The 24,459-nt window shown below is 57.1% G+C and overlaps 1 protein-coding gene across 4 annotated transcripts; it reads left to right on the forward strand.

Annotated features, from left to right (window-relative positions):
- Positions 1-874: 874 nt before the first annotated feature.
- Positions 875-24,306, forward strand: ACACB (acetyl-CoA carboxylase beta). Of its 4 annotated transcripts, none has more exons than XM_077187813.1 (52): positions 875-1,202; positions 3,745-3,873; positions 4,713-4,851; positions 5,096-5,205; positions 5,367-5,448; positions 5,854-5,952; positions 6,234-6,343; positions 6,596-6,706; positions 6,864-7,073; positions 7,382-7,552; positions 7,781-7,942; positions 8,118-8,281; positions 8,794-8,944; positions 9,021-9,124; positions 9,686-9,767; positions 10,332-10,477; positions 10,555-10,705; positions 10,782-10,916; positions 11,332-11,478; positions 11,555-11,743; positions 12,081-12,181; positions 12,261-12,349; positions 12,428-12,552; positions 12,831-12,944; positions 13,027-13,140; positions 13,481-13,570; positions 13,664-13,872; positions 14,060-14,149; positions 14,552-14,651; positions 14,743-14,850; positions 15,029-15,132; positions 15,665-15,704; positions 15,773-15,988; positions 16,064-16,219; positions 16,522-16,725; positions 17,145-17,300; positions 17,548-17,670; positions 17,994-18,263; positions 18,591-18,688; positions 18,833-18,953; positions 19,115-19,225; positions 19,435-19,578; positions 19,660-19,780; positions 19,925-20,021; positions 20,188-20,284; positions 20,490-20,625; positions 20,936-21,113; positions 21,240-21,352; positions 21,862-22,016; positions 22,170-22,340; positions 22,833-22,969; positions 23,092-24,306. In XM_077187813.1, the coding sequence occupies exons 1-52, from the start codon at positions 1,098-1,100 to the stop codon at positions 23,216-23,218; spliced, it is 6,912 nt and encodes a 2,303-aa protein (XP_077043928.1). In that variant the 5' UTR covers positions 875-1,097; the 3' UTR covers positions 23,219-24,306. The 4 variants fall into 4 exon arrangements, with proteins under 4 accessions (XP_077043928.1, XP_077043927.1, XP_054501511.2 ...); XM_077187812.1 differs by lacking the exon at positions 875-1,202 and adding an exon at positions 2,587-3,085 and having other exon boundaries at positions 3,747-3,873; positions 13,664-13,790; positions 13,987-14,149; ... (2 more) ...; positions 20,936-21,119; positions 21,207-21,352; XM_054645536.2 differs by lacking the exon at positions 875-1,202 and adding an exon at positions 2,587-3,085 and having other exon boundaries at positions 3,747-3,873; positions 13,664-13,782; positions 14,012-14,149; positions 15,029-15,085; positions 15,663-15,704.
- Positions 24,307-24,459: the final 153 nt, after the last annotated feature.

Here is a 24,459-nt window from a genome sequence, read left to right on the forward strand (position 1 = left end):
CAAATGAGTGGATAGAGAAGGTTTCTCCCCAAATGAATTTAGAGACAAATTCCTATTCTTTACCAATACCTAGAAAACCGAATAACTTGACAGGTTTTAGCATTCTACACTCACTCACCCCTCCCTGTGAATTTTGTGGCAACTTTGGGTCCCTCTGGGGACGGCCCCCAGCGTGACCCCCGCCCCTCGCCCGCCCCCCACCTGCTCCTGCACCGCCGTGGGGCTCCCTCTCCTGGGTACCTTGGGGTGCCCCCAACGGCATCAGAGCCCCCAGTCTTCACCCCCCCTTTTCCTGACCCCCAAAGAAGGCTCAGAACGAATCCGACTGCCCTGGACAGCAGCGCAGCGCTTCCCCCAAGCCCTTTCGACAGAATCCCCCCAGCAAGGGATTCTGCTGCAACAAGAAAGGGGGGGCAGCCCCCAGAAGGGTTGAGGTTCCTGCCCAGCCTCGCTGTCACGGGCCAGGGGCAGCGAGAGAGGGAGCGGCACAGACGGCGGGGACGGCCCGGCACGGAGCGGGGGCCGCTCTCAGCGCGATGCCGGCAAAGCCGCAGCTCCGGCGCTGTCGGGCAGGGGGTGTTTGAGCGGCACGGGGGGATCCGCCGAGAGCCTCCGGCCCCGCGCGGGGACTCCCGCAAGGGGAGCCTCCGGCCCTCGGGGCTTTATTCTCCGGCAGCCCGAGCCCCGCGGCTGCGGGGCAAAGAAGGAAAGGGGGCACGGGAAGAGAGGAGCGAGAGCAGGGCATGAGAAAGGGCGGCGAGGGAGCTCGGGCTGTGCAGGAAAGCGGGACGGGAAGGGAAAGCCCGGGAGGGTGGACAGAGGAGGGAGAGAGGGGGGAACAGAAAGGAGTAGCGGGGTAGGGACAGGACAGGAAGGAGCCGGGTTTGTGGGGGGAGAGGGAATGGGGGAAAGGGAGCGAGAGAAGGCGAATACGGGGAGAAGGAAAGGAGAAGTAGAGAGAGCCTGGTTTGAAGCCAAAAAAAAGACCCCAGACACCAGAGTTCTGTATTAATTTGTGGTCTTTGTGGCAATGGGAATTTATTTTCAGACTCTGGTGAAGGGATGTCAGTTCTTACTGAGCTGCTCAGCTTTTGTGCATGCTCTGCTTCCTCCATCCCACACAAATCCAGTTTGCCTATTTAGGGGGAATGGAGCTGTCTCCATGGGAGGAAAAGGCTTTTGGTTTTAGCTTTTTGCTACAGATTTATTACAAAAATGGCTTCTGAAGGCTGTAAAGAAAATACAGGGTCTGGAGTGTTGCTTGGTGTATCCATGATCTCAAGAATTTGGGATAAATCCTCTGTTCGGCCACAGGGAGGCTGTGACCAAGACCCTTGGTAATGCTTTTGAATTTTTTGTTGGCATTTAGACAGGAAAATCAAAAGGTTTTAGGTTCTTCCCGGGTGTGGAATCACCTGGATGACAGGTGAGCTGTGCTGAGCAAGGACCTGGGGGTATTTGCTGAGGGCAGCAGCAAAGGTTTGTTCATTGACATCTCCCAATTCAGGGACTGAGAGCTGCAAATTACTTCAGATCTTTTTAAGATCTTCAAAGAGGGAACTTTGTGCTTTGCCACCTTGGGAGCAAATTCAAGTTTCCACCTACTGTTGGCAAGAACTGTTAGGATTTGCAGGAGGGAGAGGTGTTGACTTCCTACTCCTGGGTTTCCAGCCCATCTTTGACTTTGTAATTACTTTAATGGAAGTGAAAAGCCCTTTTGTTGTTTTTGAAATGACACCAGTTTTTATAGAATGTCCTTGTAACCCTTCCTCTGGTGTTCTCTCTGAGCTGACACTATCACCAGTGAATTTACACTGGCTGTGGCCTTGCTGTATATGTTTGCTTGGGTTTTTTTCCCCCAGTGTGTTTTTTAAAATAAAAATGACTTTGTTTACGTGATCTTGCATTGGTATTTTAACTCGGGCAGGGAGGGGGGTTGGAATGGGGAGTCCCTGTTCCCCCCAAGGAGCCAAACCCATGAGCATGTCCTTGTCCCCGTCCCCGTGACCAGGCACGGGGCCAGGGCACCTTTGTCCCCCAAGGATCGGGTGTCCCCCTCCCTCCCTCCACCCTCATCTCCAGCAGAAGTTTTCCAGACACGTTAGCAGGGAAATATTTCTGCTTGACGTGACCGTCACGTGCGAGACCAAACTGGAACAGCCGGGCAGAGGGGGGGGGCCCGTGCTTCCCTCGGGGGCGGCCCTGGCACCGCGTGGGCTCCGGCCCGGGGAGAGCGGGGAGGGACAGATGGACACACGGACTGAGCGCTGACACCGCAGCCACCCGGGAGCCCTGCGTGACCGGCGGGGTCTGGCGAGGAGGGGGCTCGGGGCTGGTAGCCATGGTGAGGGGGCGAGGGCTGAGGGGAAGGTGAGGGGCTGAGGGGAAGGGGAGGCGCTTTTCCCTCACCCCCATGCCCTGCTCTGACGAGGATAATCGCCCGCACTTACCGCGCTTCGGGGGTCCCGTTCAACGCCCCCCGTGTGAGGGCCGGGCTGGGGGCCGCCATCGTGAGGGTGCTGTGAGGGCCGGGCAGGCCAGGCCGTGTCACCCCCGGCTCCTCACGGAGCTCCGCTCCGGCCGAGGGCGGCCGGTGCTGGAGCGTTTGGGACGGGGCCGTTGTTTTCAGCGGCACAGCCGTGACCGCCGTGCTCCGTCTCCCCCAGGGCCCGTGAATGCTGCCGGCTGCGCTGCTCCTGCTCGCTTTGCTGCTGCTGCTTCTTTGGGCCAAAATGTCCAATTCTCGGTGCGAGCAGGAGAAGGAGCCGGAGGAAAGCCCCGCCGGGCCGAGCCCCCGGGGCCAGCAGAGCCCCCCGGGCCAGCAGCCGCAGCCGCCGCCGCCGCCGCGGGCCGGGCGGGCAGGCGCGGAGCAGGAGCAGCTCGCCGTGTACAACCCCGCGGCGCTGCGCCGCCCGGCCCTCGCCAAGTTCGTGCTGGGCTCCTTCGACGACAACTCCTCCGATGATGAGCTCATGGCCACGGCCTTCAGGGTGGGCCGGCGGCGCAGCAGCCTGGCCGGGGTGGCGGGTACCGTCCCCGAGCCGCCCACCGTGAGCACCATTGTGGAGCCCAGTGCTGGCATCAGGTACGGATGGCAACCCCCGATGGTCGGAGCGTGGTCGGGTAGGGATGTCCCGGTTAGGGAGGGCGGGTGCTTGTGGTGGGTACGTTGCTGTTGGTAAAATTGGGGTCCACATGTGCTGGTGCTCCTCGGAACCACAAGGTGATGCCCCCAGTCCTGCTCCCTTTGAGGGAGGAGAGCCAGTGTCCTTGGCTGTGTGACAGCAGTGCCACCTGCAAGAACCAGGGCAGGGGGTGCTCTCCAAAATCTGTAGTTTGGATGTGGGGCAGCTGACTCCCTGCTGGCTGCACTGGGCAGCTGCCATGGGAGCACAGATGATATCCAGAAGAAACGACTTGGAAGCCAAATGCTGCTGCCTGCCTCCTCCAGCTGCTCTGCTCTGGCTAAAAATAACAAACCTTTAGCTGCAGGGACATGTTGTGACACTCTACAGCCCGATGGTGGCTCTTGCCACACAGGGTTTGAGGTGGTGCTGCCAGCAGGATCCGTGCTGCTCTTCCATCCTTCCACAAAGAATTTCTTGAGTCACATTGTAGATATGGTTGGTGACCTTTTCAGGACAGGCTTTGCAGGGTTGCAGGGGCTGGGGGAGGGCTCGCTGGAGTGGCTCTGGGCTCTCTGGGGTGGCCCTGGGCTCAGTGACAGCCACCACATCCCACCACAGGCCCAGCATGTCGGGGCTGAGCCTGGCGAAGAGGAGCCACAGGAAGATGGACCTGCAGCGGGATTTTTCCGTTGCCTCCCCAGCCGAGTTCGTCACCCGCTTTGGGGGCAACCGTGTCATCGAGAAGGTCTGTCCCCACACATCCCTGCTTGTGCCTGGCTAGGGGGTCACTGCCCAAATGTCCTGTGTCTGCCAGGCTTGTAGAAATGGCAGCCCAGAGCTGTTCGTTCCATGGCTTCACTCGCTCTCATGGGCTGGGAGAGGGAACCCCAGGCAGCAGCTTGGCACAAACGATGGTGAAAATCCCATCCTTGGTTATCTCCAGTGCCAGACATCAGCAGTGTTATTGAGGAGTCTCATGCTCTGCTGGGATGTACAACCAGCTGTTGGAAATCTCCTGATTAGCACAACCCCCCTGCTTTGCTCCACACTTACCCCTTGCCCCTGCACTGCTGTCTCAGACATATTTTATGAAAAATCCTTTCTTTAGGATCTTTTCTCCTGAGAAGCTGAGAAGCTTCAGCTTCTCCATGTTTTGCTGCTTTGGAGTGTGATTTGGAGAATTGTTTACCCAGCTTGTGAAATTGTTTTTACTTGATGACCAATGACAGCCACCTGTGTCGAGGCTGTGAGCAGTCACAATATTTTATTATCATTCTTTTCTATTCCTTTCAAGCATTCTGATGAAAGCCTTTCTTCTATTCTTTATTACAGTTTTAATATGTCATTTTCTTTTAATATAATATATATCATAAAATAATAAATCAGCCTTCTGAAACATGGAGTCAAGATTCTCATCTCTTCCCATGTCGGGGATGCCCGCAATTCCTACATTTGGTGACCTCGAGTGAGGAACGTTACCAGATTTGGTGACCTCGAGTGAGGAACATTACCACACACTGCCATCCCTTGAGGTAGCAAGGACAGGGCTCACCCTGCCCTCAGCCCCTGTCCCTGTGCCCCCAGGTCCTCATTGCCAACAATGGCATTGCTGCTGTGAAGTGCATGCGCTCCATCCGCCGCTGGGCCTACGAGATGTTCCGCAACGAGCGCGCCATTCGCTTCGTGGTCATGGTCACCCCCGAGGACCTCAAGGCTAATGCAGGTAATTCCTGAAAATATCCCCAAAAAGGAAGTTCCCTACCTGGAGCTGAGCTGGGGCAGCCCTTTCCTGCCTGGCATGTGAGGGTTCTGCACAGCCTGGAGTCACACAGTTTACTCCCGCACAGCCAAATGCAGGAGTAAATAATTTTTCCCTGCTCCGGGATGGAGGATTTGGGAAGGGGATCTGGCTCAGGGGATCTGGCTCAGGGGATCTGGCTCCTACCACTCCCCGTGCTCTCTTGCAGAGTACATCAAGATGGCAGATCACTATGTGCCAGTCCCTGGAGGTACGAACAACAACAACTACGCCAACGTGGAGCTGATCGTGGACATTTCCAAACGGATCCCAGTCCAGGTAGTGGCCATTTGTGTGTCTCCCACCTCCTTGCAAGGGCGGTTCCTGGGCAGAGGGGACACCCCAAAAGGGGGTGATGTCCCTGTGTGCTGAGGAGTTGGGCATGGTGGGAGATGCCAGCACAGGGGTAATGCTCCCACTGCTGCTTCTCCTTGTGCCAGGCGGTGTGGGCTGGCTGGGGACACGCCTCAGAGAACCACAAGCTGCCAGAGCTGCTGCAGAAAAATGGGATAGCTTTCCTAGGTAAGGTCTCACTGCTTCTCCGTGCTGGCTGTTGGGCTGGTGTGTGCACTCACAGTCACTGCCAGGGACACTGCACTGGGAATGCCCCTTTGGTGCCTCTGGCATGCCCAGCCCATGGAGTGGCAGTCCTCACGCTGGTTTCCTGGGGCTGGAATTCCCAGGATTTCCAGGAATCCTGCTGTTTTTTGGGTTTTCCCTGTAATGTTCAGGCTGATGCAGTTCACAGAGGAACATTGGGTGGGAGCAGACCTTGTGGGATTCCCAGTCCTGAGCTGAGCAGTGGGTTTGGGGAGGTTCCTTTCCTGCATCCCCAGTCCTTGCAGAAGGCTGGTGGGGCCGACTCAGTGATGTGGGGATGGGCTGGTGGATTGGGCACCTCCTCAGCTCTTCTCTCCCTCTCCAAAGGTCCCCCCAGTGATGCCATGTGGGCGCTGGGGGACAAAGTCGCTTCCACCATCGTGGCTCAGACCCTGGAGATCCCCACACTGCCGTGGAGTGGGAGTGGTGAGTGCCTCCTCACAGCCCCCACACTCTCCCTGCTCCCCTCTTCCCTCCTCCCTGCTTCTCCTTCCCCCCAAAACAAGCACCAGCATTGGGGTCCTTGCTCCATCTGGCCACACATATTGGGGACCCCATTGCAGCAGCTGATTTGGGGAGAGGGATTTTGGAGATGGAGTGCAAGGAAACAAGAGAAATGATGGAAGCCTCAGCTCCCTGAGCACACCCAGCATGCCACCCCAGTTGTGCCACCCTGGTGGTGATCACAGCCCTGGCCATATCTGCAGGTCTGGTGGCTCAGTGGTCTGAGGAGGACCAGAATCATCAGCAGGCCATCAGCATCCCCCTGGAGACGTACGCGCAGGGCTGCGTGAAGGACGTGGAGGAAGGCCTGGAGGTAAAGCTGAGCCTGTAGGCAGCTGCTTATCTCTTGCCCACCATGATTCCTCCTTAGAGCCTGCCTGCCCTGGCCCTTCTGGCCTCCCAGCACACACCACAGTGACACAAGGCTGTGCCAGCAGCAGTTTGTCCCACTGAATGAATGTCACTTGGGATAATCCTGCTCAGGGATGCCTGGAGTTGTGTGGGCCGTCAGGGTGGTGTGCTGGCGTCCAAAACACTACAGTCACCCCAGCCCTGACCCTCCCAGGTGGCCATGAGGATCGGCTACCCCCTGATGATCAAGGCAGCAGAAGGTGGTGGGGGAAAAGGCATCCGAAAAGTGGAGGCAGCAGAGGAATTTAGTGCCTGTTTCCGGCAGGTGAGAGGTGCCTGGAACCCCCATCTCTGTTCCATCCCATCCCGGCAGGGTCCTACTCCCAGCCGGGGCACCTCCCACTTCCTGCCGCAGCTCTGCCTCCATCCTGGGATGGATTTTGGGGGGTGATGCCAGAGCAGGACCCTCTCCCCCACTGCAGGTGCAGGCGGAGGCGCCCGGATCCCCCATTTTCCTGATGCAGCTGGCGCAGCACGCTCGGCACCTGGAGGTGCAGGTCCTGGCAGATGAGTACGGCAACGCCATCTCCCTCTTCAGCCGGGACTGCTCCATCCAGCGCCGCCACCAGAAGATCATTGAGGAGGCACCCGCCACCATCGCTGCTCCCGCTGTCACCGAGATGATGGAGAAGGTGGATGGCCTGATCTAAGGGCAGCATGAGGTTTTAATGGGAAACTGGGCTGGGTTTATTGGGGTTTTAAGAGGGGGAGGGACCCCTGAGCTGAGCAGGACTCCCTGTCCAGGGTGGTCGGGTACAGGAACGGCCTCCCCAGGGAACGATCACAGCCCTAAGTGTGCCAGAGTCCAGGGAGCGTTTGGACTTCCAGGCACACGGTGGGGTTTTGGGGGTGTCCTCTGCACAAGCAGGAGCTGGATGCCGATCCTGCGGGTCCCTTCCCAGCCAGGATTCCGTGACCCAGGGGTTTCCCTCTCCCGCAGTGCGCTGTCCGCCTGGCGCAGATGGTTGGGTACGTCAGTGCAGGCACCGTGGAGTATCTGTACGGAGAGGACGGGAGCTTCCACTTCCTGGAGCTGAACCCCCGGCTGCAGGTGGAGCACCCGTGCACGGAGATGGTGGCGGACGTGAACCTCCCGGCGGCCCAGCTGCAGGTACCTGCACGCAGGGCTCGCTCCAGGGGTGTTAGAGGAGGCACTTTGGGCATTTAGGGAGGGGCATTGGGCTGGAGCCTGGCAGAGGGAAGCTGTCCCATATCCCACGGAGGGTGCAGGTGAAAGAGGTGTGGCAGCTTTCCTTCTACTCTGACTTCCCATTGGGAACTCTCCATTCAGACTCTGGCGGTGTCTCCCTGGCAGCTCAGGCCTTTGTCTCTCCTGCAGATTGCAATGGGCATCCCCTTGCACAGGATAAAAGACATCCGGGTGCTGTATGGGGAGAGCCCCTGGGGGGACACCCCCATCTCCTTCCACAGCCCCTCCAACCCCCCCGTGCCCAGGGGCCACGTCATTGCTGCCCGGATCACCAGCGAGAACCCCGAGGAGGTGAGCTGGGCTCGGGGTGGGGACAAGGGGACTCTGCCACCTGTGGGGTTGAACTGGGCATGGTCCTCCCCAGCCAGACAATGGGATCAGTGCAGTCCATGGGGGGTTCCCCTTCCCTGTCTTGCTGCACGAGTCTCAATCCTGGTTCCTCCATCTCTGCTCTGTTTTGGCTCAGGGTTTCAAGCCCAGCTCGGGGACGGTGCAGGAGCTGAACTTCCGCAGCAGCAAGAACGTCTGGGGGTATTTCAGTGTGGCAGCAGCCGGGGGGCTGCACGAGTTTGCTGATTCCCAGTTTGGACACTGCTTCTCATGGGGAGAGAACCGGGAGGAGGCCACCTCGTGAGTGTGGCAGGATGAGCTGGAGGGCATGTGGCCTTGGGAGGAGTCACAGTTGGTGTGTGAGCTGGGAAAAGTGGTTTTTATCTGACAGGACCAGAACGGTGCTGCTGTGCTAAGCACCTGGCTGTCTGGCCAAAGCCAAAATGTTTTGGACTGTGGTGGTGCTACAGTCCCACTTCATCCCCCTGGTCCTCAAGGACATGTTGAAGTCATCTGCTGAGCATTGCTTAGTGCCCACAAGCAGCAGTGTCCATCAGGAACTGAGCAGCAGTTTCATGGACAAGCTGATGGGGCTTGGAGTAACGTGATCCAGTGGAAGGTGTCCCTGTCCATGGCAGGGGGTGGATTAAGAGAATTTTTAAGGTCCCTTTCAACCCAAACCATGCAGTGGTGATAAAGGTGCTGGGGGCTCAGGAGCTCATCAGCCTACGCCCTGAAGCTCCCCAGTTCCCTCTGCTGGGAGCCAAGTGCCACCTTCTCAGTCATTAATGAAGGACTTTTCTCCCTGAAAGGAACATGGTGGTGGCCCTGAAGGAGCTGTCTATCCGTGGGGATTTCCGGACCACGGTGGAGTACCTGATCAAGCTGCTGGAGACAGAGAGCTTCCAGAACAACGAGATACACACGGGCTGGCTGGACCACCTGATCGCCGAGAAAGTGCAGGTGGGGATGATGCCCCGGGGTCACCACTCCCCTCCCTTGGGCTAGGACCCAAACCCTGTTGGTTTTGCCCCCACAGGCAGAGAAGCCAGACACAATGCTGGGGGTTGTCTGTGGTGCCCTGAACGTGGCAGATGCTGCTTTCAGAACGTGCATGAGCGACTTCCTGCACACGCTGGAGAGGTGCGGAGTGGGGGCCGCCCAGGGGGGGCTCAGTCATGTGGGAGGCACCTTCCACCAGATCAGGTTGCTCCAAGCCTCCTGGCCTTGAGGATTTCCAGAACTGGGGCAGCCACAATGGACACCTGAGTGTTGTTCTTCTGGGACATCTTCCTTCCAGTTTGGCTTTACAAATTCAGTGACAGGCAGGGACAGGGGTATCTGGATCCTCAGCTATCAGTTTGTCTGGACAGTAGAAAAGGTTTCCCATGGCTGGGAAAACAGTTTTCAAGGGGAAGTGGCTTGGCTGTGCAGTTTGCTTTTGTTTTTGAATATCAAGGTTATTCCTCCAGCCTTGGAGGACTCCCAGGGCTCTCCCATGTGCCTTATCTGAGTGTTTTCCCAGTGCCTGGCCTCCCTCCAGATCTGGCTGTGCAAGGTGCTCATGTGGGTCACTTAAAGCTGACACTTGTCCCCTCTGGTCACCATTGTGCCCTCCCACCAGGACTGGGAGCACTGCTGACATCCCACATGCTTGGAGAGGCTGGGAATGCCCTGGGGCCTGATCCCTCCATTGTGTTTCAGGGGCCAGGTGCTGCCAGCAGCCTCTCTGCTGAACATCGTTGATGTGGAGCTCCTCTATGAGGGTGTGAAGTACATTCTGCAGGTGAGGGCAGGGCTGTGCTCCCCCCAGACCAGCCACAGTGCTTCTCAAGGGGTCAGGGACATGCTTCTGTCCCAGGGGAGAAAACTGAAATAAATACAAAGCTGTCTTTTAAAAATGGGCAGCATAAAAATGAGCTTAATAACCTCATAACCTTAATAACCTCATTTTAACCTGACAGACATTTTCATACACCCCGTTGCCCTGAGTTTATTAAGGGACTTCATTTTCTTGCTTTTAAACCAAATTAGTTGGACTTCATGCAAAACTCCTTACTCAGAATGAAAGTGGCCGGTGAGCCATGTGTTTCACCAGTTCTGGGCTGTGAGTTAAACCAGTTCTGGGCTGTGAGTTGAGTTAAACCAGTTCTGGGCTGTGAGTTAAACCAGCTCTGGGCAGAGTTGAACAGCTCCTGGGTGCAGCCTGAGGTTATGCCTCCTTCCTTCCCAGTACAGCCCCATCCCATGGCAGCAGCCATTGCACTGAGCATGGGGAGGTGGCCCCCAGCCTCCAGCCTTGCTGTCCAGAGTGTTTTGGTGTTGCACTGAGGGTGTCCCCTGCCCACAGGTGGCCCGCCAGTCTCTGACCACCTATGTGGTCATCATGAACCGCACGCACATCGAGATCGACGTGCACCGCCTCAACGACGGGGGGCTGCTGCTCTCCTACGACGGCTGCAGCTACACCACCTACATGAAAGAGGAGATCGACAGGTACCCCCTGCCAGGGCTGCCATCTCCCCTCCCCAGTGGCCACCAGCTGGCTGGTGACACCTTTCCTTGTCCCTTAGGTACCGGATCACCATCGGCAACAAAACGTGCACCTTCGAGAAGGAGAAGGACCCGACGGTGCTGCGCTCGCCCTGCGCGGGGAAGCTGCTGCAGTACACGGTGGAGGACGGCGGCCATGTGGACGGGGGGAAGGTTTATGCAGAGATCGAGGTGAGCTTTGCAGAAGAGCTGGAGGAGCAACGTTTTTGGTGCTGCTGGCTTGGTGACCGCGTCCCTTCCTCGCCAGGTGATGAAGATCATCATGACGCTGGCGGTGGAGGAGGCGGGGCAGCTGCACTACGTCAAGCGGCCGGGAGCGCTGCTGGAGGCCGGCTGTATCATCGCCCGCCTCCAGCTGGATGATCCCTCCAAAGTGAAGCCTGTGAGTCTCCTAGGGGCGGCCATCGCCTCCTGCCAGCTCCCAGCTGGCATCCTGGGAATGCTCCCTAGGGGACAAAATGGAGGAGATGCTCTGGTGGGGCATCACAGTGAAGGTCATGCCATGTCCTTGGGTTGTCTTTGGGTTCAAGTGCTGCTCCACATGGATTGCTCTGCTTCCTCCATGTGCAGGCACTCAGATGCGCTAAAAAAGTGCATTTATAGCACTAAAATCTCCAGTTTTTCCATGTTATTTTCATCATAAGACACTGGCAGATCCATTATGCTCAATGTCAAGTGCTTGCTCATATCTGACCCGAGGCATGGATTGTGCTGGGTTTCTGGGTCACCTGCAGCTCTCAGGAGCTCTGTTTCTGCCAACAGCAACAGTTCAGCCAACCTCCCTCTGCCCTCTCCAGGCACAGCCATTCACAGGGGGGCTCCCAGCCCAGCAGACCCTCCCCATCACTGGTGAGAAGCAGCACCAGGTTCTGCGCAACGTTCTGGACAACCTGACCAACGTCATGAACGGCTACTGCCTGCCCGAGCCCTACTTCAAGACCAAGGTGGGTGCCAGGCACCATGGGTACCACCCAGTTGCCACGAGGGCAAGTCCAGCAGCACCAGCTTCTGCTCCTGCAGGTGAAGGAGTGGGTGGCACAGCTGATGAAGACCCTGCGGGACCCTGCCCTGCCCCTGCTGGAGCTGCAGGAGATCATGACGAGCATTTCGGGACGGATCCCGCTGGCTGTGGAGAAATCCATCCGGAAGGTGATGGCGCAGTACGCCAGCAACATCACCTCCGTGCTCTGCCGCTTCCCCAGCCAGCAGGTGAGTGGCAAAGGGGGCTCACATCCTCCTCACTGGAGCCAGATGGGAGCTCCTGCCTCAATTTGTGCTGCCAGGATTTTATAACAAATGAAATGAGTGAGGGAAATATGTGGAGGTCTATATTTTGTGTGTGTGTTTGGTTTTGTATGTGTATTTGCTTCTATGTGTGCCTTTCTTTTTTATATTCATTTGTCACTTTGCATTTTTCACTTTGGGGGGAAAAAACCTAAACAAACAGGGGAACTAAACTCCACCCACTCTGGGTGGAGTAAGCAAAGGGGGAGATGGCAGCCTCATGCCCCTGAGCCACCCTGGACCCTGTCCCCTCTCCCCACAGATCGCCAACGTGCTGGACACCCATGCAGCCACGCTGCAGAGGAAGGCTGAGCGGGAGGTCTTCTTCATGAACACACAGAGCCTGGTGCAGCTGGTGCAGAGGTGAGCCCCGTGCTGTCTGTGACCCCCATGTCCCCCCAGGGGCACCTCCTCACAGCATGATGGGCTCTTTGCTCCCCAGGTACCGCAGTGGCATCCGGGGCTACATGAAGGCAGTGGTGCTGGACCTGCTCAGGCGCTACCTGCAAGTGGAGACCCAATTCCAGCATGGTGAGGACTCGGGGCTCTCTGGGGGAGCTGCAGGGCTCTCTGGAGGAGCTGCAGGGCTCACCAGACCCTGCCCCACAGCTCACTACGACAAGTGTGTCATCAGCCTGAGGGAGCAGTGCAAACCCAACATGACCCCTGTGCTGGAGAGCATCTTCTCCCATGCCCAGGTGGCCAAGAAGAACCAGCTGGTCATCATGTTAATTGTGAGTACAGCCCATGCCTGAGACTCCAGGAGCAAAGGCTGGTGGCAGGGAACAGTCAAGGCAGCTCTGCACTGCTTAAGTGTCCATTCCTGCCTCATTATTGCTTTATTTTAATTATCTTCCCTCTGTCGTGTTGTGTGGCTACTCTTGGGTCAGAGAGAGCCCATTTTTGTGCTTTGGGTCTTGTCCCCTTTGGCTGCATGGGGCTGGGATGCAGGACGAAGCCATCCCACACCGTGAGGAGCCTGAGCTGAGCCATGGTGGTTGTGACATTGCAGGACCAGCTGTGTGGCCGTGACCCCACGCTGACAGATGAGCTGACAACCATCCTCCATGAGCTGACACAGCTCAGCAAGACCGAGCACTCCAAAGTGGCACTGAGAGCCCGGCAGGTCAGCCAGCACCATGCAGTGCCACCCCATCCCTGTCCCCATCCCTGTCCCCCAGGCTCCCAGCTCCTCTCTCCCCTGGCAGGTGCTCATTGCCTCTCACATGCCCTCCTACGAGCTGCGGCACAACCAGGTTGAGTCCATCTTCATCTCTGCTATCGACATGTACGGACATGAGTACTGCCCTGAGAACCTGAAGGTTGGGAATTATGTGTTTTTCCAGAGGGAATTTGGGTGGCTTTGGGGAAGGGGTCTGGCTGCAAGTGGTTTAGTCCTAAAAACAGCTAAAAATCACTCAAAGCCCTGTTGTAGTGGCTGTGTTGAGCAGAGGAGGGGGTGCACCCCAGTGCTGCCAGTCCCTATCCATTGCTCCGTGTTCCATTTGGGAGGGAACAGATGTGTGGATTCATGTCTGGCTCTAGTGGTTCCCCCATGGTGGGCTGGGTGTTCCATGGCACCCTAGTGACCAGTCCCTCCACACTGAGGGACCCCCTAAATCTCACTTCATCCTTGCTCTAAATTTTGCTTTCTTCCCGCAGAAACTGATCCTGTCAGAAACCTCCATCTTTGATGTGCTCCCCGTGTTCTTCTACCACACCAACAAGGTGGTGCGCATGGCAGCGCTGGAGGTGAGGCCTGGGGGGCACAGAGGGGGCCTGAGGGTGGCATGGGGAGCCCAGGGGTGGCAGGGGCAAGGTGGTACCTCCTGTGTCCCCTCACAGGTGTACGTGCGGCGGGGGTACATCGCCTACGAGCTGCACAGCCTGCAGCACCAGCAGCTCTCTGATGGCACCTGCCTCGTGGAGTTCCAGTTCATGCTGCCCTCCTCCCACCCCAACAGGTACAGGAGTCCCTCCCACACACCTGTCCTGCTCCCCTGGACACAAAGCCTTTCTTTTCACAAAGCTTTGGGGTTTGTATCATCCCCTCTGTGCAAAGTGGGTGCTGCCACCACACTGTCCTGTTGCCAGTGGAGCAGGATGAGCCCTCTCCAGGTCAAGGTCCCCTCTGGGAGCTGTGTGGTCCCACATGGTGCCTTCCCCAGAGCTGACACTTGCTCCCCATGGCAGGATATCCGTCCCTATCAGCATCACCAACCCTGACCTGGCCCGGCACAGCACTGAGCTCTTCATGGACAGTGGCTTTTCCCCCACGAGCCAGAGGATGGGAGTCATGGTGGCCTTCCGCAGATTTGAGGACTTCACAAGGTGGGGGTGCAGGGACACACCTGGCCACAGTGTTTGTGCATTTTGGGTCATTGGAGAGCAAACTGGGGTGGAAGAGCCACAACAGGGGGAAGCTGGGCCGTGCTAGAAGCAGCTCCAGTTCCCAGCATAGCTACAGACTGGGTATTCTCAGTACACCACTTACCTTGTGGGGACATGAGGAACGTGGGGAAAGCTTACATGCACAGCTTACATTTGAACATTAATGCAGCAGAGCTCAGAGCTGCATTTCTTAAGCTGTGGGTTTGCTGTGGGATGGTGGGGCCATTGTGCTGGTACCTGTGTCCCTGTCACACTGTCACAGTGGGTCCCTGGTGCTGTCCCTTCAGGCAGGAGGTGGGTACAATGTGCTGGCTTGTGACCCCACCTCTGCTGTTTGGGCAGGAACTTTGATGAAGTGATCTCGTGCTTCTCCAACTCCTCGTCGGACAGCGGGCTCCTCAGTGATGCAAAGGCCACTACCTACGATGAGGAGGACACCAAGGTGGGCGTGAAGCTGCTGCTGGTACCCCCGGGTGGGGTTGGGACAGCACTGATGCTGCTGGCCAGGGCTGACTGTAGGGTTTTGTTGCCAGAACATCCGTGAGGAGCCAATCCACATCCTCAACATCGCGCTCTGCTCAGCTGACCACGTGGAAGATGAGAAGCTGGTGCCCATCTTCAGAGCCTTTGCCCAGTCCAAGGTCTGTTGCTGGGGCTGGACCCTCTTTTTGTAAACCCTGCAAGCCAGAACGCTGTACCTAAGGCACTGCCTCCTCTCCACGCAGTGCACCCCAAAATGCTGCAGTTTAGGTTTTGTTTGCTCCCTTGGTGGAGATGTTTAAGCTCTCTTAACTGGTGGCATTTTCTGTTTCTGTGTAGAAAAATATCCTTGTTGAACGTGGTCTCCGGAGAATCACATTCCTCATTGCCCAGCAGGTGAGTGCAACCGAGATTCTGGCATCTATAAATACCTTACAGGCACAGCACTGAGTGATGGATGGACCCACTGTGCTTCAGGAGCTGGGAATTAATTAATGAGCAATTCAATGAGAGATTCCTGTATCATCCTTTATCCTGCTCATGTTTCCAGTAACGTGGTTCCTGCAGAGCCACTCCATAGCTTTGAGTTGCCTTTAGAAGCCATCACAGAATAGAAGCCCAGAGTGGTTTGGGTGGGAAGAGACCTTAGAGTTCATCCTGTTCCACTCTCTGCCATGGGGTGGAACTCTCCACTTTCCCAGGTTTCTCCAAGCCCTTTCCAGCCTTGCCTGGGACACTTCCAGGGATGAGGCAGCTACAGCTTCTCTGGGCAGCCTGTGCCAAGGGCTCACCTCCCTCGCAGGGAACAATTTCTTCCTAAAATCCAATCTAATCAATCCCTCCCAGCTCTTTTCCCTTTGGGGCAGAACAAAGCCTGCAAGGTTTTTTTTTTAATGGAGAATCAATCTGGAGAATCAACAAACCTCTGCGGGCCAGGCCTATTCACATTGCTTCTCTCTCCCTTTTGCTGCAGAGAGAATTCCCAAAGTTCTTCACGTTCAGAGCCAGGGACGAGGTAAGATCCCGTGGGAGCGGTGCCGGCGCGGCGCCGGCGCGGCCCTGGCTCACGGCTGTGCCTGGCAGTTCGCAGAGGATCGGATCTACCGGCACCTGGAGCCGGCGCTCGCCTTCCAGCTGGAGCTGAGCCGCATGCGCAACTTCGACCTGACGGCCATCCCCTGTGCCAACCACAAGATGCACCTGTACCTGGGGGCTGCCAAGGTTCAGGCGGGCACCGAGGCCACCGACTACCGCTTCTTCATCCGCGCCATCGTGCGCCACTCCGACCTCATCACCAAGGCAGGGTGGCACCCGGGGGCACAGTGAGGGTGCAGGGGTGGCCTGGCCCCTGCTGAGCCACCTGCTCCATCACAGGAGGCTTCCTTCGAGTACCTGCAGAACGAGGGCGAGCGGCTGCTCCTGGAGGCCATGGATGAGCTGGAGGTGGCCTTCAACAACACCATCGTGCGCACTGACTGCAACCACATCTTCCTCAACTTTGTGCCCACCGTCATCATGGACCCGTCCAAGGTGTGTTTCTTGGGGTCCTGCTTCCTCTGTCCTGGAAAAGTTGCTCTGTCACCTCCTATGCTCAGGACCACTGCACAGATGGGCAACCACCCCCCACCATCTTTCCCTGTCCCCAATGGAGAGGGTGAATATCAGCACCAGGCCCCACCAGGAGGCATGGAGAGACAGAAGGGGCTCACCCAAAGCAAATCCAAAATGGCTGTTTGGGGTGGACATGCAACAGGGCTGCTCCAGCCTTGGCATTGTGTGCTCAGTGTTGTCCCTGAGGTCACCAACCCCTTTTTTGTGCCATCCCCGTGCAGATTGAGGAGTCGGTGCGCTCCATGGTGATGCGCTACGGCAGCCGCCTCTGGAAGCTGCGGGTGCTGCAGGCTGAGGTGAAGATCAACATCCGCCTGACGCCCACTGCCACCGCCATCCCCATCCGCCTCTTCCTCACCAACGAGTCCGGATATTACCTGGACATCAGCCTGTACAAGGAAGTGAGGGATCCCGGCACTGGCAGCGTGAGTAACCCCAGCAGTGACTGCAGGAACCCAGCCATGGCTGCCCGAGTGCTGCCAGCTCCAGCAGAGCTTTGGGGAGGCTTCTGCAAAATTCCTTGTGAACCTGCAGTGCTGGTCTGCCCAGACACCCTAGACTTCCAACAGCATTCCCACAGCTGGGTTGGTTTCATCCCATCTGTCTGTATCCAGTTGGGTTCCTTGGGTTGATGCTGGTGTGGAGCTGGGCAGTTTTGAATGCTGGAGGTGATGGTCACTGTTGGGGTGTCACTAGTACTGGCAGCACATCAGTGTGGCAGTCCCCTCAATAGCAAAAAAATGGGTGGAAAATCACCTTGACCAAGCAGGGCTCAGCAGTGCTCTGGAAGAAGAGTCACCATGACATCCAGGGAAGGCAACCAATGCTCTGCTCTCCTTCCCAGATCATGTTCCAGTCATATGGGGACAAGCAGGGGCCGCAGCATGGGATGCTCATCAACACCCCCTATGTCACCAAGGACCTGCTTCAGGCCAAGCGCTTCCAGGCACAGTCCTTGGGCACCACCTACGTGTACGACTTCCCAGAGATGATCAGGCAGGTGAGTCTGGCTGAGCAGAAAGAGGCTCCAAATTACTGCTCTTTATCCCCAAATATTCCCACCTGAGGAAAAGGTCCCTCTCCTCGGGCTGTTGAATGAGAAAACAAAAAGAACCCAAGCTCCAACATTTTTGGTTGTATGAAACATTTCTAAACCAATTCCTAGCTCTTGGAATTCCTGAAACTAGATGGTCTTTAAGGTCTCTTCCAAGCCAAACCATTCCAGGCAATGTGCTGTGTTTTCACAGGCTCTCTTCAAGCTGTGGGGCTCCTCGGACGTGTTTCCCAAGGACATCATGACCTACACTGAGCTGGTCCTGGACTCTCAGGGGCACCTTGTGCAGATGAACAGGGTCCCTGGAGGGAATGAGGTAGCAGGGAATGATTTGGAATTGGGCAGAGGAAGCAGGTGGGGATGGCTGGTGGCTTAGTCTGGCTGTGTTTAAAGCTTGCGGGATGCTCCTCAACCATTTTGTCTGTTGGTAAATGCCACCTGCAGCTCAGCCCCCGTGTCTCTTGGACGTGGCACTCAGTGCTCTGGTCTGGTTGACAAGGTGGTGATCAGTCAAGCATAGGACTCAATGATCTTGGAGGTCTTTTCCAACCTGGTTAATTCTGTGGTTCTGTAAATGACTCTGTGACTCTGTGACTCTCTGGAAATTCTTCCTTGTAACCTTGTGCCATTTCGAGGCAGGTGGGGATGGTTGCTTTCAAAATGAATCTCAAGACCCCCGAGTACCCCAAAGGCCGGGACATTGTGCTCATCTGCAACGACATCACACACAAGATTGGCTCCTTTGGGCCTGAGGAGGACCTGGTGTTCCTGAGGGCCTCAGAGCTGGCGCGGGCCGAGGGCATCCCCCGCATCTACATTGCCGCCAACAGTGGCGCCCGCATCGGCTTCGCTGACGAGATCAAGCACATGTTCCAGGTGGCCTGGGTGGACCCAGCCGAGCCCTACAAGGTGTGTGGGCACCTCCCCTTCTGCAACACAGGAAACAACAGAGGGTCTAGCTGGGGAAGGGATGAGCAGAGTTAAGCTGGGATGTCAAGTTGTGGGATTAGAGCAGGAGTGAGGCCATACCTGCACCCAGCACCATGGGGATGGTTCCTTTGGCTTCTCCCACGTGGTGGAGGTGAAGGTGTCAGTGCTGGCATGGCTGCTCTGTCCAGCTCTGGTCCCTGAGCTGCTGCACGGCATGGTTTGGGATAGGTTTGGGAAAGGGCCATGTTCCACGTGAGCATGTGTGTAGAGGGCTCCACAAGTCATCCTTCTCCTCTTTCCTTGCAGGGGTTCAGGTACCTGTACCTGACTCCCCAGGACTACACGAGGATCAGTGCCATGAACTCGGTGCGCTGTGAGCACGTGGAGGAAGGTGGAGAGTCCAGGTGAGTCCTGTATCCCATGAGACACACAGAGCCACCCCAAGCTCTGCCCTACACCCCACCAGGATGCAGCTCCCACCTCAGCATCCTGCCAGGCACATCATGCAGGTGAGTGCTTCCCACACCACAGCTCCACTTTCCCTGCAGGTATGTCCTGCTGGACATCATTGGGAAGGACAATGGATTTGGGGTAGAAAACCTGAGAGCTGCTGGTACCATTGCTGGGGAATCCTCCCGTGCCTATGACGAAATAGTGACCATCAGCATGGTACAGTGGGGCCCTTCCCCTCTCTGCTCCTCCCCTCTCTCCTGTGGCTCTTAAAGTCACCATGGGAGGGGTGACAGGATGCAACAAGCCCTTCACAGCATCCTTCTCCAGGTGTGTGCTGCAGCCCCAGTGACCCCAGGTGTCCCTTTGTGTGTGCCCAGGTGAGTTGTCGTGCCATCGGGATCGGTGCCTACCTGGTGAGGCTGGGCCAGCGTGTCATCCAGGTGGAGAACTCCCACATCATCCTCACAGGTGTCACAGCTCTCAACAAGGTACCAAGCTCTGGCTGCATGTCCTCCATGGCACTGTCCTTCTCACCACTACCTGTGTGGGCTCCTTCCCTGTCCCATGGAACATCAGCCTGGATAGAGGTGGAAATTCAGCCTCAGCCTAGAGGGAATTTGCCTGTGCAGAGGTTTGGGCTGACAAACAGAGCAAGGGAGCAGCTCCTGTGTCAGCAGAGCCCCATGTGTTTCCCTAGGTGCTGGGACGGGAGGTTTACACATCCAACAACCAGCTGGGAGGAGTGCAGATCATGCACAACAACGGTGTTTCTCATGTCACTGTCCCAGATGACTTTGAGGGGGTCTACACCATCCTGCAGTGGCTCTCATACATACCCAAGGTAGGAGGGTGCTGCAGGGGGGGAGGAGGGGGATGTCACCCATACCTGGCTGGTGACCTGCCCTCGGGGTCTCCCTTACAGGATAACCAGAGCCCGGTGCCTGTCACTGCCATAGTTGACCCTGTTGAAAGAGAAATTGGTTTTGTCCCTTCTAAAGTCCCCTATGACCCCAGGTGGATGCTGGCAGGGAGACCCCATCCAAGTAAGTGAGAACAACCCAAGGCCTGTGCAGCACTGCTCCCAAATGATCCTCTAGGTGCAGAAGATGCTCTTGGCTGTGGGTTGGTGCTCAGGAACCCTTCAGGGCTTGCCCTTGCACCACTCCATGTTTTCCTGTGCTCTGCAGCTCTCAAAGGGACCTGGCAGAGCGGCTTCTTCGACCAGGGCAGCTTCATGGAGATCATGAAGCCGTGGGCTCAGACTGTGGTGGTTGGCAGAGCAAGGTACTGCCAGGAGCAGGGGATGGAGCTGGGATCCTGCATGTGTGGCCCCTCACCTTCAATCCCTGTCTGTGGCACTGCTTTTGGGATGGTGGAGATGGAGCAGCTCTCTGGTGGGGCTGGGGTGGAGGGGAACTGGCCTTGCTGAGCCCGCCCTGCCCTGCCACAGGCTGGGAGGTCTCCCCGTGGGTGTCATCGCTGTTGAGACCCGCACCGTGGAGGTGACAATACCTGCTGACCCTGCCAACCTGGACTCAGAGGCAAAGGTGAGAGGGGTACAGCTGGGGCCAGGTGGCATCTGAGAGGAGCTGGAGGGAAGGGAGGAGTAATAGCTCAGCATGATCCTTGGGCATAATTTTCCTTGATTCAGATGAAATCAAGGATGCTAGGGCAGTTGGTTTTCTTGCAGCTGTTTCATGCGGCATGCCAGGAAGAACTGGCACAGTCTCAGCTGCTCTCTGTCTTTTCCAGATAATCCAGCAGGCTGGACAGGTCTGGTTCCCAGACTCTGCTTTTAAAACAGCCCAGGCCATTCGGGACTTCAACCGGGAGCACCTCCCACTGATGATCTTTGCCAACTGGAGAGGCTTCTCCAGCGGCATGAAAGGTACCTGTGCTTGGGATGCCCACATTCCCGTGGTGTGTGACAAAACTCTGTCACCTCTGCCACCCCACAGGGTCCTGAGATGGCCCAGCCTACCAGGGTATGCACCACTCTGGGATGTGGGGTTGGGTTGGGCTGGGGAGGTCATGGGGGATGAATCACAGGGCAGAGGTCCCAGGGCTTGGTGGCTTCCTGCTGGCTGGTTTTGCAGGCTGCTTTGTGTCTCCAATAGACAAGGTGGCTTTGGGCAGCTGGGAGGAGGCTGGGACGGTGGCAATGGGACACCCATCCCCTGAGTCCCTTTGGCTTTCAGACATGTACGATCAGATGCTGAAGTTCGGCGCCTTCATCGTGGACAGCCTGCGGGACTTCAAGCAGCCGGTGCTGGTGTACATCCCCCCTCACGCCGAGCTGCGCGGCGGCTCCTGGGTGGTCATCGACTCCACCATCAACCCCCTGCACGTGGAGCTCTACGCTGACAAGGAGAGCAGGTCAGCATCCTGGACACCTCTGTGTGTCATCCAAAATACCCGTGTGTGTCAGCTGCCTGGACACCTTGTCCTAGGATTTATTCTCCTATGCACACCAGTCCTTGCTTTACCAAATTTCCCTTCCAGGGGAGGCATTTTGGAGCCTGGAGGAACAGTGGAGATCAAGTTCAGAAAGAAGGATTTGGTGAAGACCATGAGAAGGATTGACACAGTTTATGCCAAGCTTGTTGAACAGCTGGGTAAGGAAAGGGGGTTTGCGGTTGTGGACATTGAGGGTGGTAAGTTAAACATGAGGCTCAAGCACTTTGGTGGCAACCACCAGTGTCCTGGGAAAACTCTTTTTGTCTTTCCTGTGGATGGAGCTGAGAGGATGTGGTGGTACTTTAGAACACCTGGTATCTCCTGGGGGCTTTGTCAGTGGGTTAAATGGGGCTGGGGTCTTCTCCCATGCTTTGAGATGAAGGATGGCCATGGCTGCATTCAACTGGTTCCTGCTGCATTGAGAGTTCCTTTCCCCCATGTCCCTCCAGCCTGCTACAACGTGGTCCCCCTGGCAAATGCCCTCTCCCCTCTCATGTAGCAAGCACTGAGTGTGGTGTGACTTCCTTGTGGCCATGGCTTGTATGGCTGTGGTGTCGGTGTGCCAAGGAAAGAGCCGTGGCACTGGGCGTGGTGGCCGATGTGGGAGCACAGAGGCGACGCCCTGGTGGCATCACCGGGGGGCTGCTCAGCCCGCTGTGTCCCGCAGGCTCCCCCGAGCTGTCGGAGGCGCAGCGCAAGCAGCTGGAGAAGCAGCTGAAGGCGCGGGAGGAGCTGCTGCTGCCCGTGTACCACCAGGTGGCCGTGCGCTTCGCAGACCTGCACGACACCCCGGGCCGCATGCAGGAGAAAGGGGTCATCACGGTGAGCCGGGCGCCGGGGAGGGGCTCCGAGGTGACAGGCAAAGGTGGGGGGAAAGTCCCTTCGCTGTGACATCCCTGCCCTCTGCCCTCCATCCCGCCGGAGCCGGGAGCCGGCAACCGCCGGCAAACCCGGGCTGTGCTCCGCTTTACGCAGGACATCCTGGAGTGGAAGAGCGCCCGCTCCTTCCTCTACTGGAGGCTGCGGCGGCTGCTGCTGGAGGAGATGGTGAAGGGGGAGGTGCTGAAGGCCAACAGCGAGCTCAGCCACATCCACATCCAGTCCATGCTGCGGCGCTGGTTCATGGAGACGGAGGGAGCTGAGAAGGTACCCCCAGCCCCGGCTTCCTGAGGCACCTCCACAGCCAGGGCATCCCGAGGGATCTCACCTCGCTCTGCCACCATTCAGAGGTTTGAGTGTTTCAATGTGTGATGGGAATATGTGAGGATGGGCGGTGAAGCAGCCCTAGGCTGGGGCTGGCTCTTCAAATCAGGTGACTCCAGTTGGGTGCTGGTGCTCAGCGATGGCAAAATGGTCCCCAGATAAATATTTTTTACCATGACAGGGCTTCCCAGGGCAAAAATGGTGTTTTTAGCATTTGAGCTGTTCTCAAATGACACTCAGGTTGCTGTGCCTGCCTCAGGAAGCAGGACTTGCTAAGGAACAATGTTTTAGCTTTTTGCTTTTTAAGTGGTTTGCCAATAGGTGCAGGTCAGGGAAGAAAAATCCTGTGGCCTGGATTTGGGGCTCCAGGAGGAGGGGAAGGGCTTGGGCTGTGCAGGCAGCAGAACCCCCTGCCCACAGGGCTGCTTTCTCCAGGGCTACCTCTGGGACAACAACCAGGTGGTGGTGGAGTGGCTGGAGAAGCACATGCAGGAGGAGGATGGCACCCAGTCAGCCATCAGGGAGAACATCAAGTACCTGAAGCGGGACTACATCCTCAAACACATCCGGAGGTGAGAGCCTGTGGGAGCTGGGATGAGAAGGGGGTCCCTGGCATGGGAACAGCAGGTGGTGGAGACCAGGCAGTTCTCACTGCAGCCTCTCAGGAAACCTCTCTCTGCCCTGTGCCTTGCAGCTTGCTCCAGGCCAACCCCGAGCTGACCATGGACTGCATCGTGCAGATGGCTCAGCACATCACCGGCCCACAGAAGGCCCAGGTTGCCCATCTCCTGTCCAGGGTGGACACTGATGATCCCTCCTGAGCTGGACAATCACCACAGGGTAGGAGAAGCACCAGGACACAGCCAGACCTCACCTGCCCACCTGGCTCCACAGCCCTTGAACTGAAGCCTTGGACTCTTGCTCATGTGCCTAAATAAAGGACACCAGTGCTTTTAAAAGTATTTTAAGCCATGGAGATGGTCTTGCCATCCATGCAGAGTCCCCTCTGGCACTGGGAGTGCTGCCAGAGGGGCAGATTGGCAGAAGATGAACTTGTCCTGAGCCAAGCCTGGAATCTGGACCTGGTGCAGAACTTGGTTTTAAAAAGAATCCAAAATATTTTCCTGTTTTAGTTGCCAGCCCTTGGTCTTTCAGACAAGCACCAGGTCAGACACGTTTCATGAGACTGGACAGAGCTGGAGGCACAGACCCCTGGCCAGGGCCAGTGTCCAGCTGGCTGGGTTCAAGCTGACCAGGCACCAAGACCAGGAAATGAGAAGCAGCCTCCAAGTGATGCTTTATAAACTGTGAGGAGCAATTTCTGTCATCCTTCCCCTCCCTAGGGGGCAAAGAGTAGATGTGGCCATGAGTAGCTGATGGTCCAGGAAAGACCTCAGTGAGCTAATGTGGGAGCTGCTCCCATGGGAATGTCCAAGGATCCACCAGGCTTTGGCTGACCTGGCTGTGCCTCTCGCCCATCTCGAGTCCCTTCTGGCTCCTGCAGAGCATGGAGAGGAGGGAGGATGGCTCCAGGTGCTCCTGCCCCAGTGACCTGGTTCCTCCTTGGAAGCAGCAGAGCCAGGGGGAGCTGTCACCTGCTGGGACCTGTACCCTGCTGCTCAGGTAGCCTTTGATCATCTCGGTCATGGAGGGGAAATTTGAAGTTTTCCGGTGCCTCTGGGTGTGTCATTTCCCCAGCACAGATTTACCTTGGGCTCAAAAGGAGGAGGTGGGATGGCAATGGGAGGTGGCACACCTGGCTCAAGTGCAGTGCTGGTATTGCCCTGGGGTGAAGGTGTTGGACACCTCCTGGGGTTGGGGGATCCCACAGAGTCTGTAGGAGGTCTCCCTGTCCTGGGATGGGGATGGGAATGGTCTTGTGGGTCCCTTCCTGGCTGGAAGGTGTCACTGCTGACAGGCAATAAACTGAGCTCAGCTCCCAAAGAACTCCCTGATCTCTGTGCCTTCTGTCATTGTCCTGAGCAGGGCCTGGTGTCTCTGGCACTGGGCAGCCCCTTTTCTGTGGCACAGGACCTGTTTGGGGTGAGGCAGCTCTGACATC

The sequence above is a fragment of the Agelaius phoeniceus genome, chromosome 18, assembly GCF_051311805.1.
Source record: "Agelaius phoeniceus isolate bAgePho1 chromosome 18, bAgePho1.hap1, whole genome shotgun sequence".
NCBI lineage: Eukaryota > Metazoa > Chordata > Aves > Passeriformes > Icteridae > Agelaius > Agelaius phoeniceus.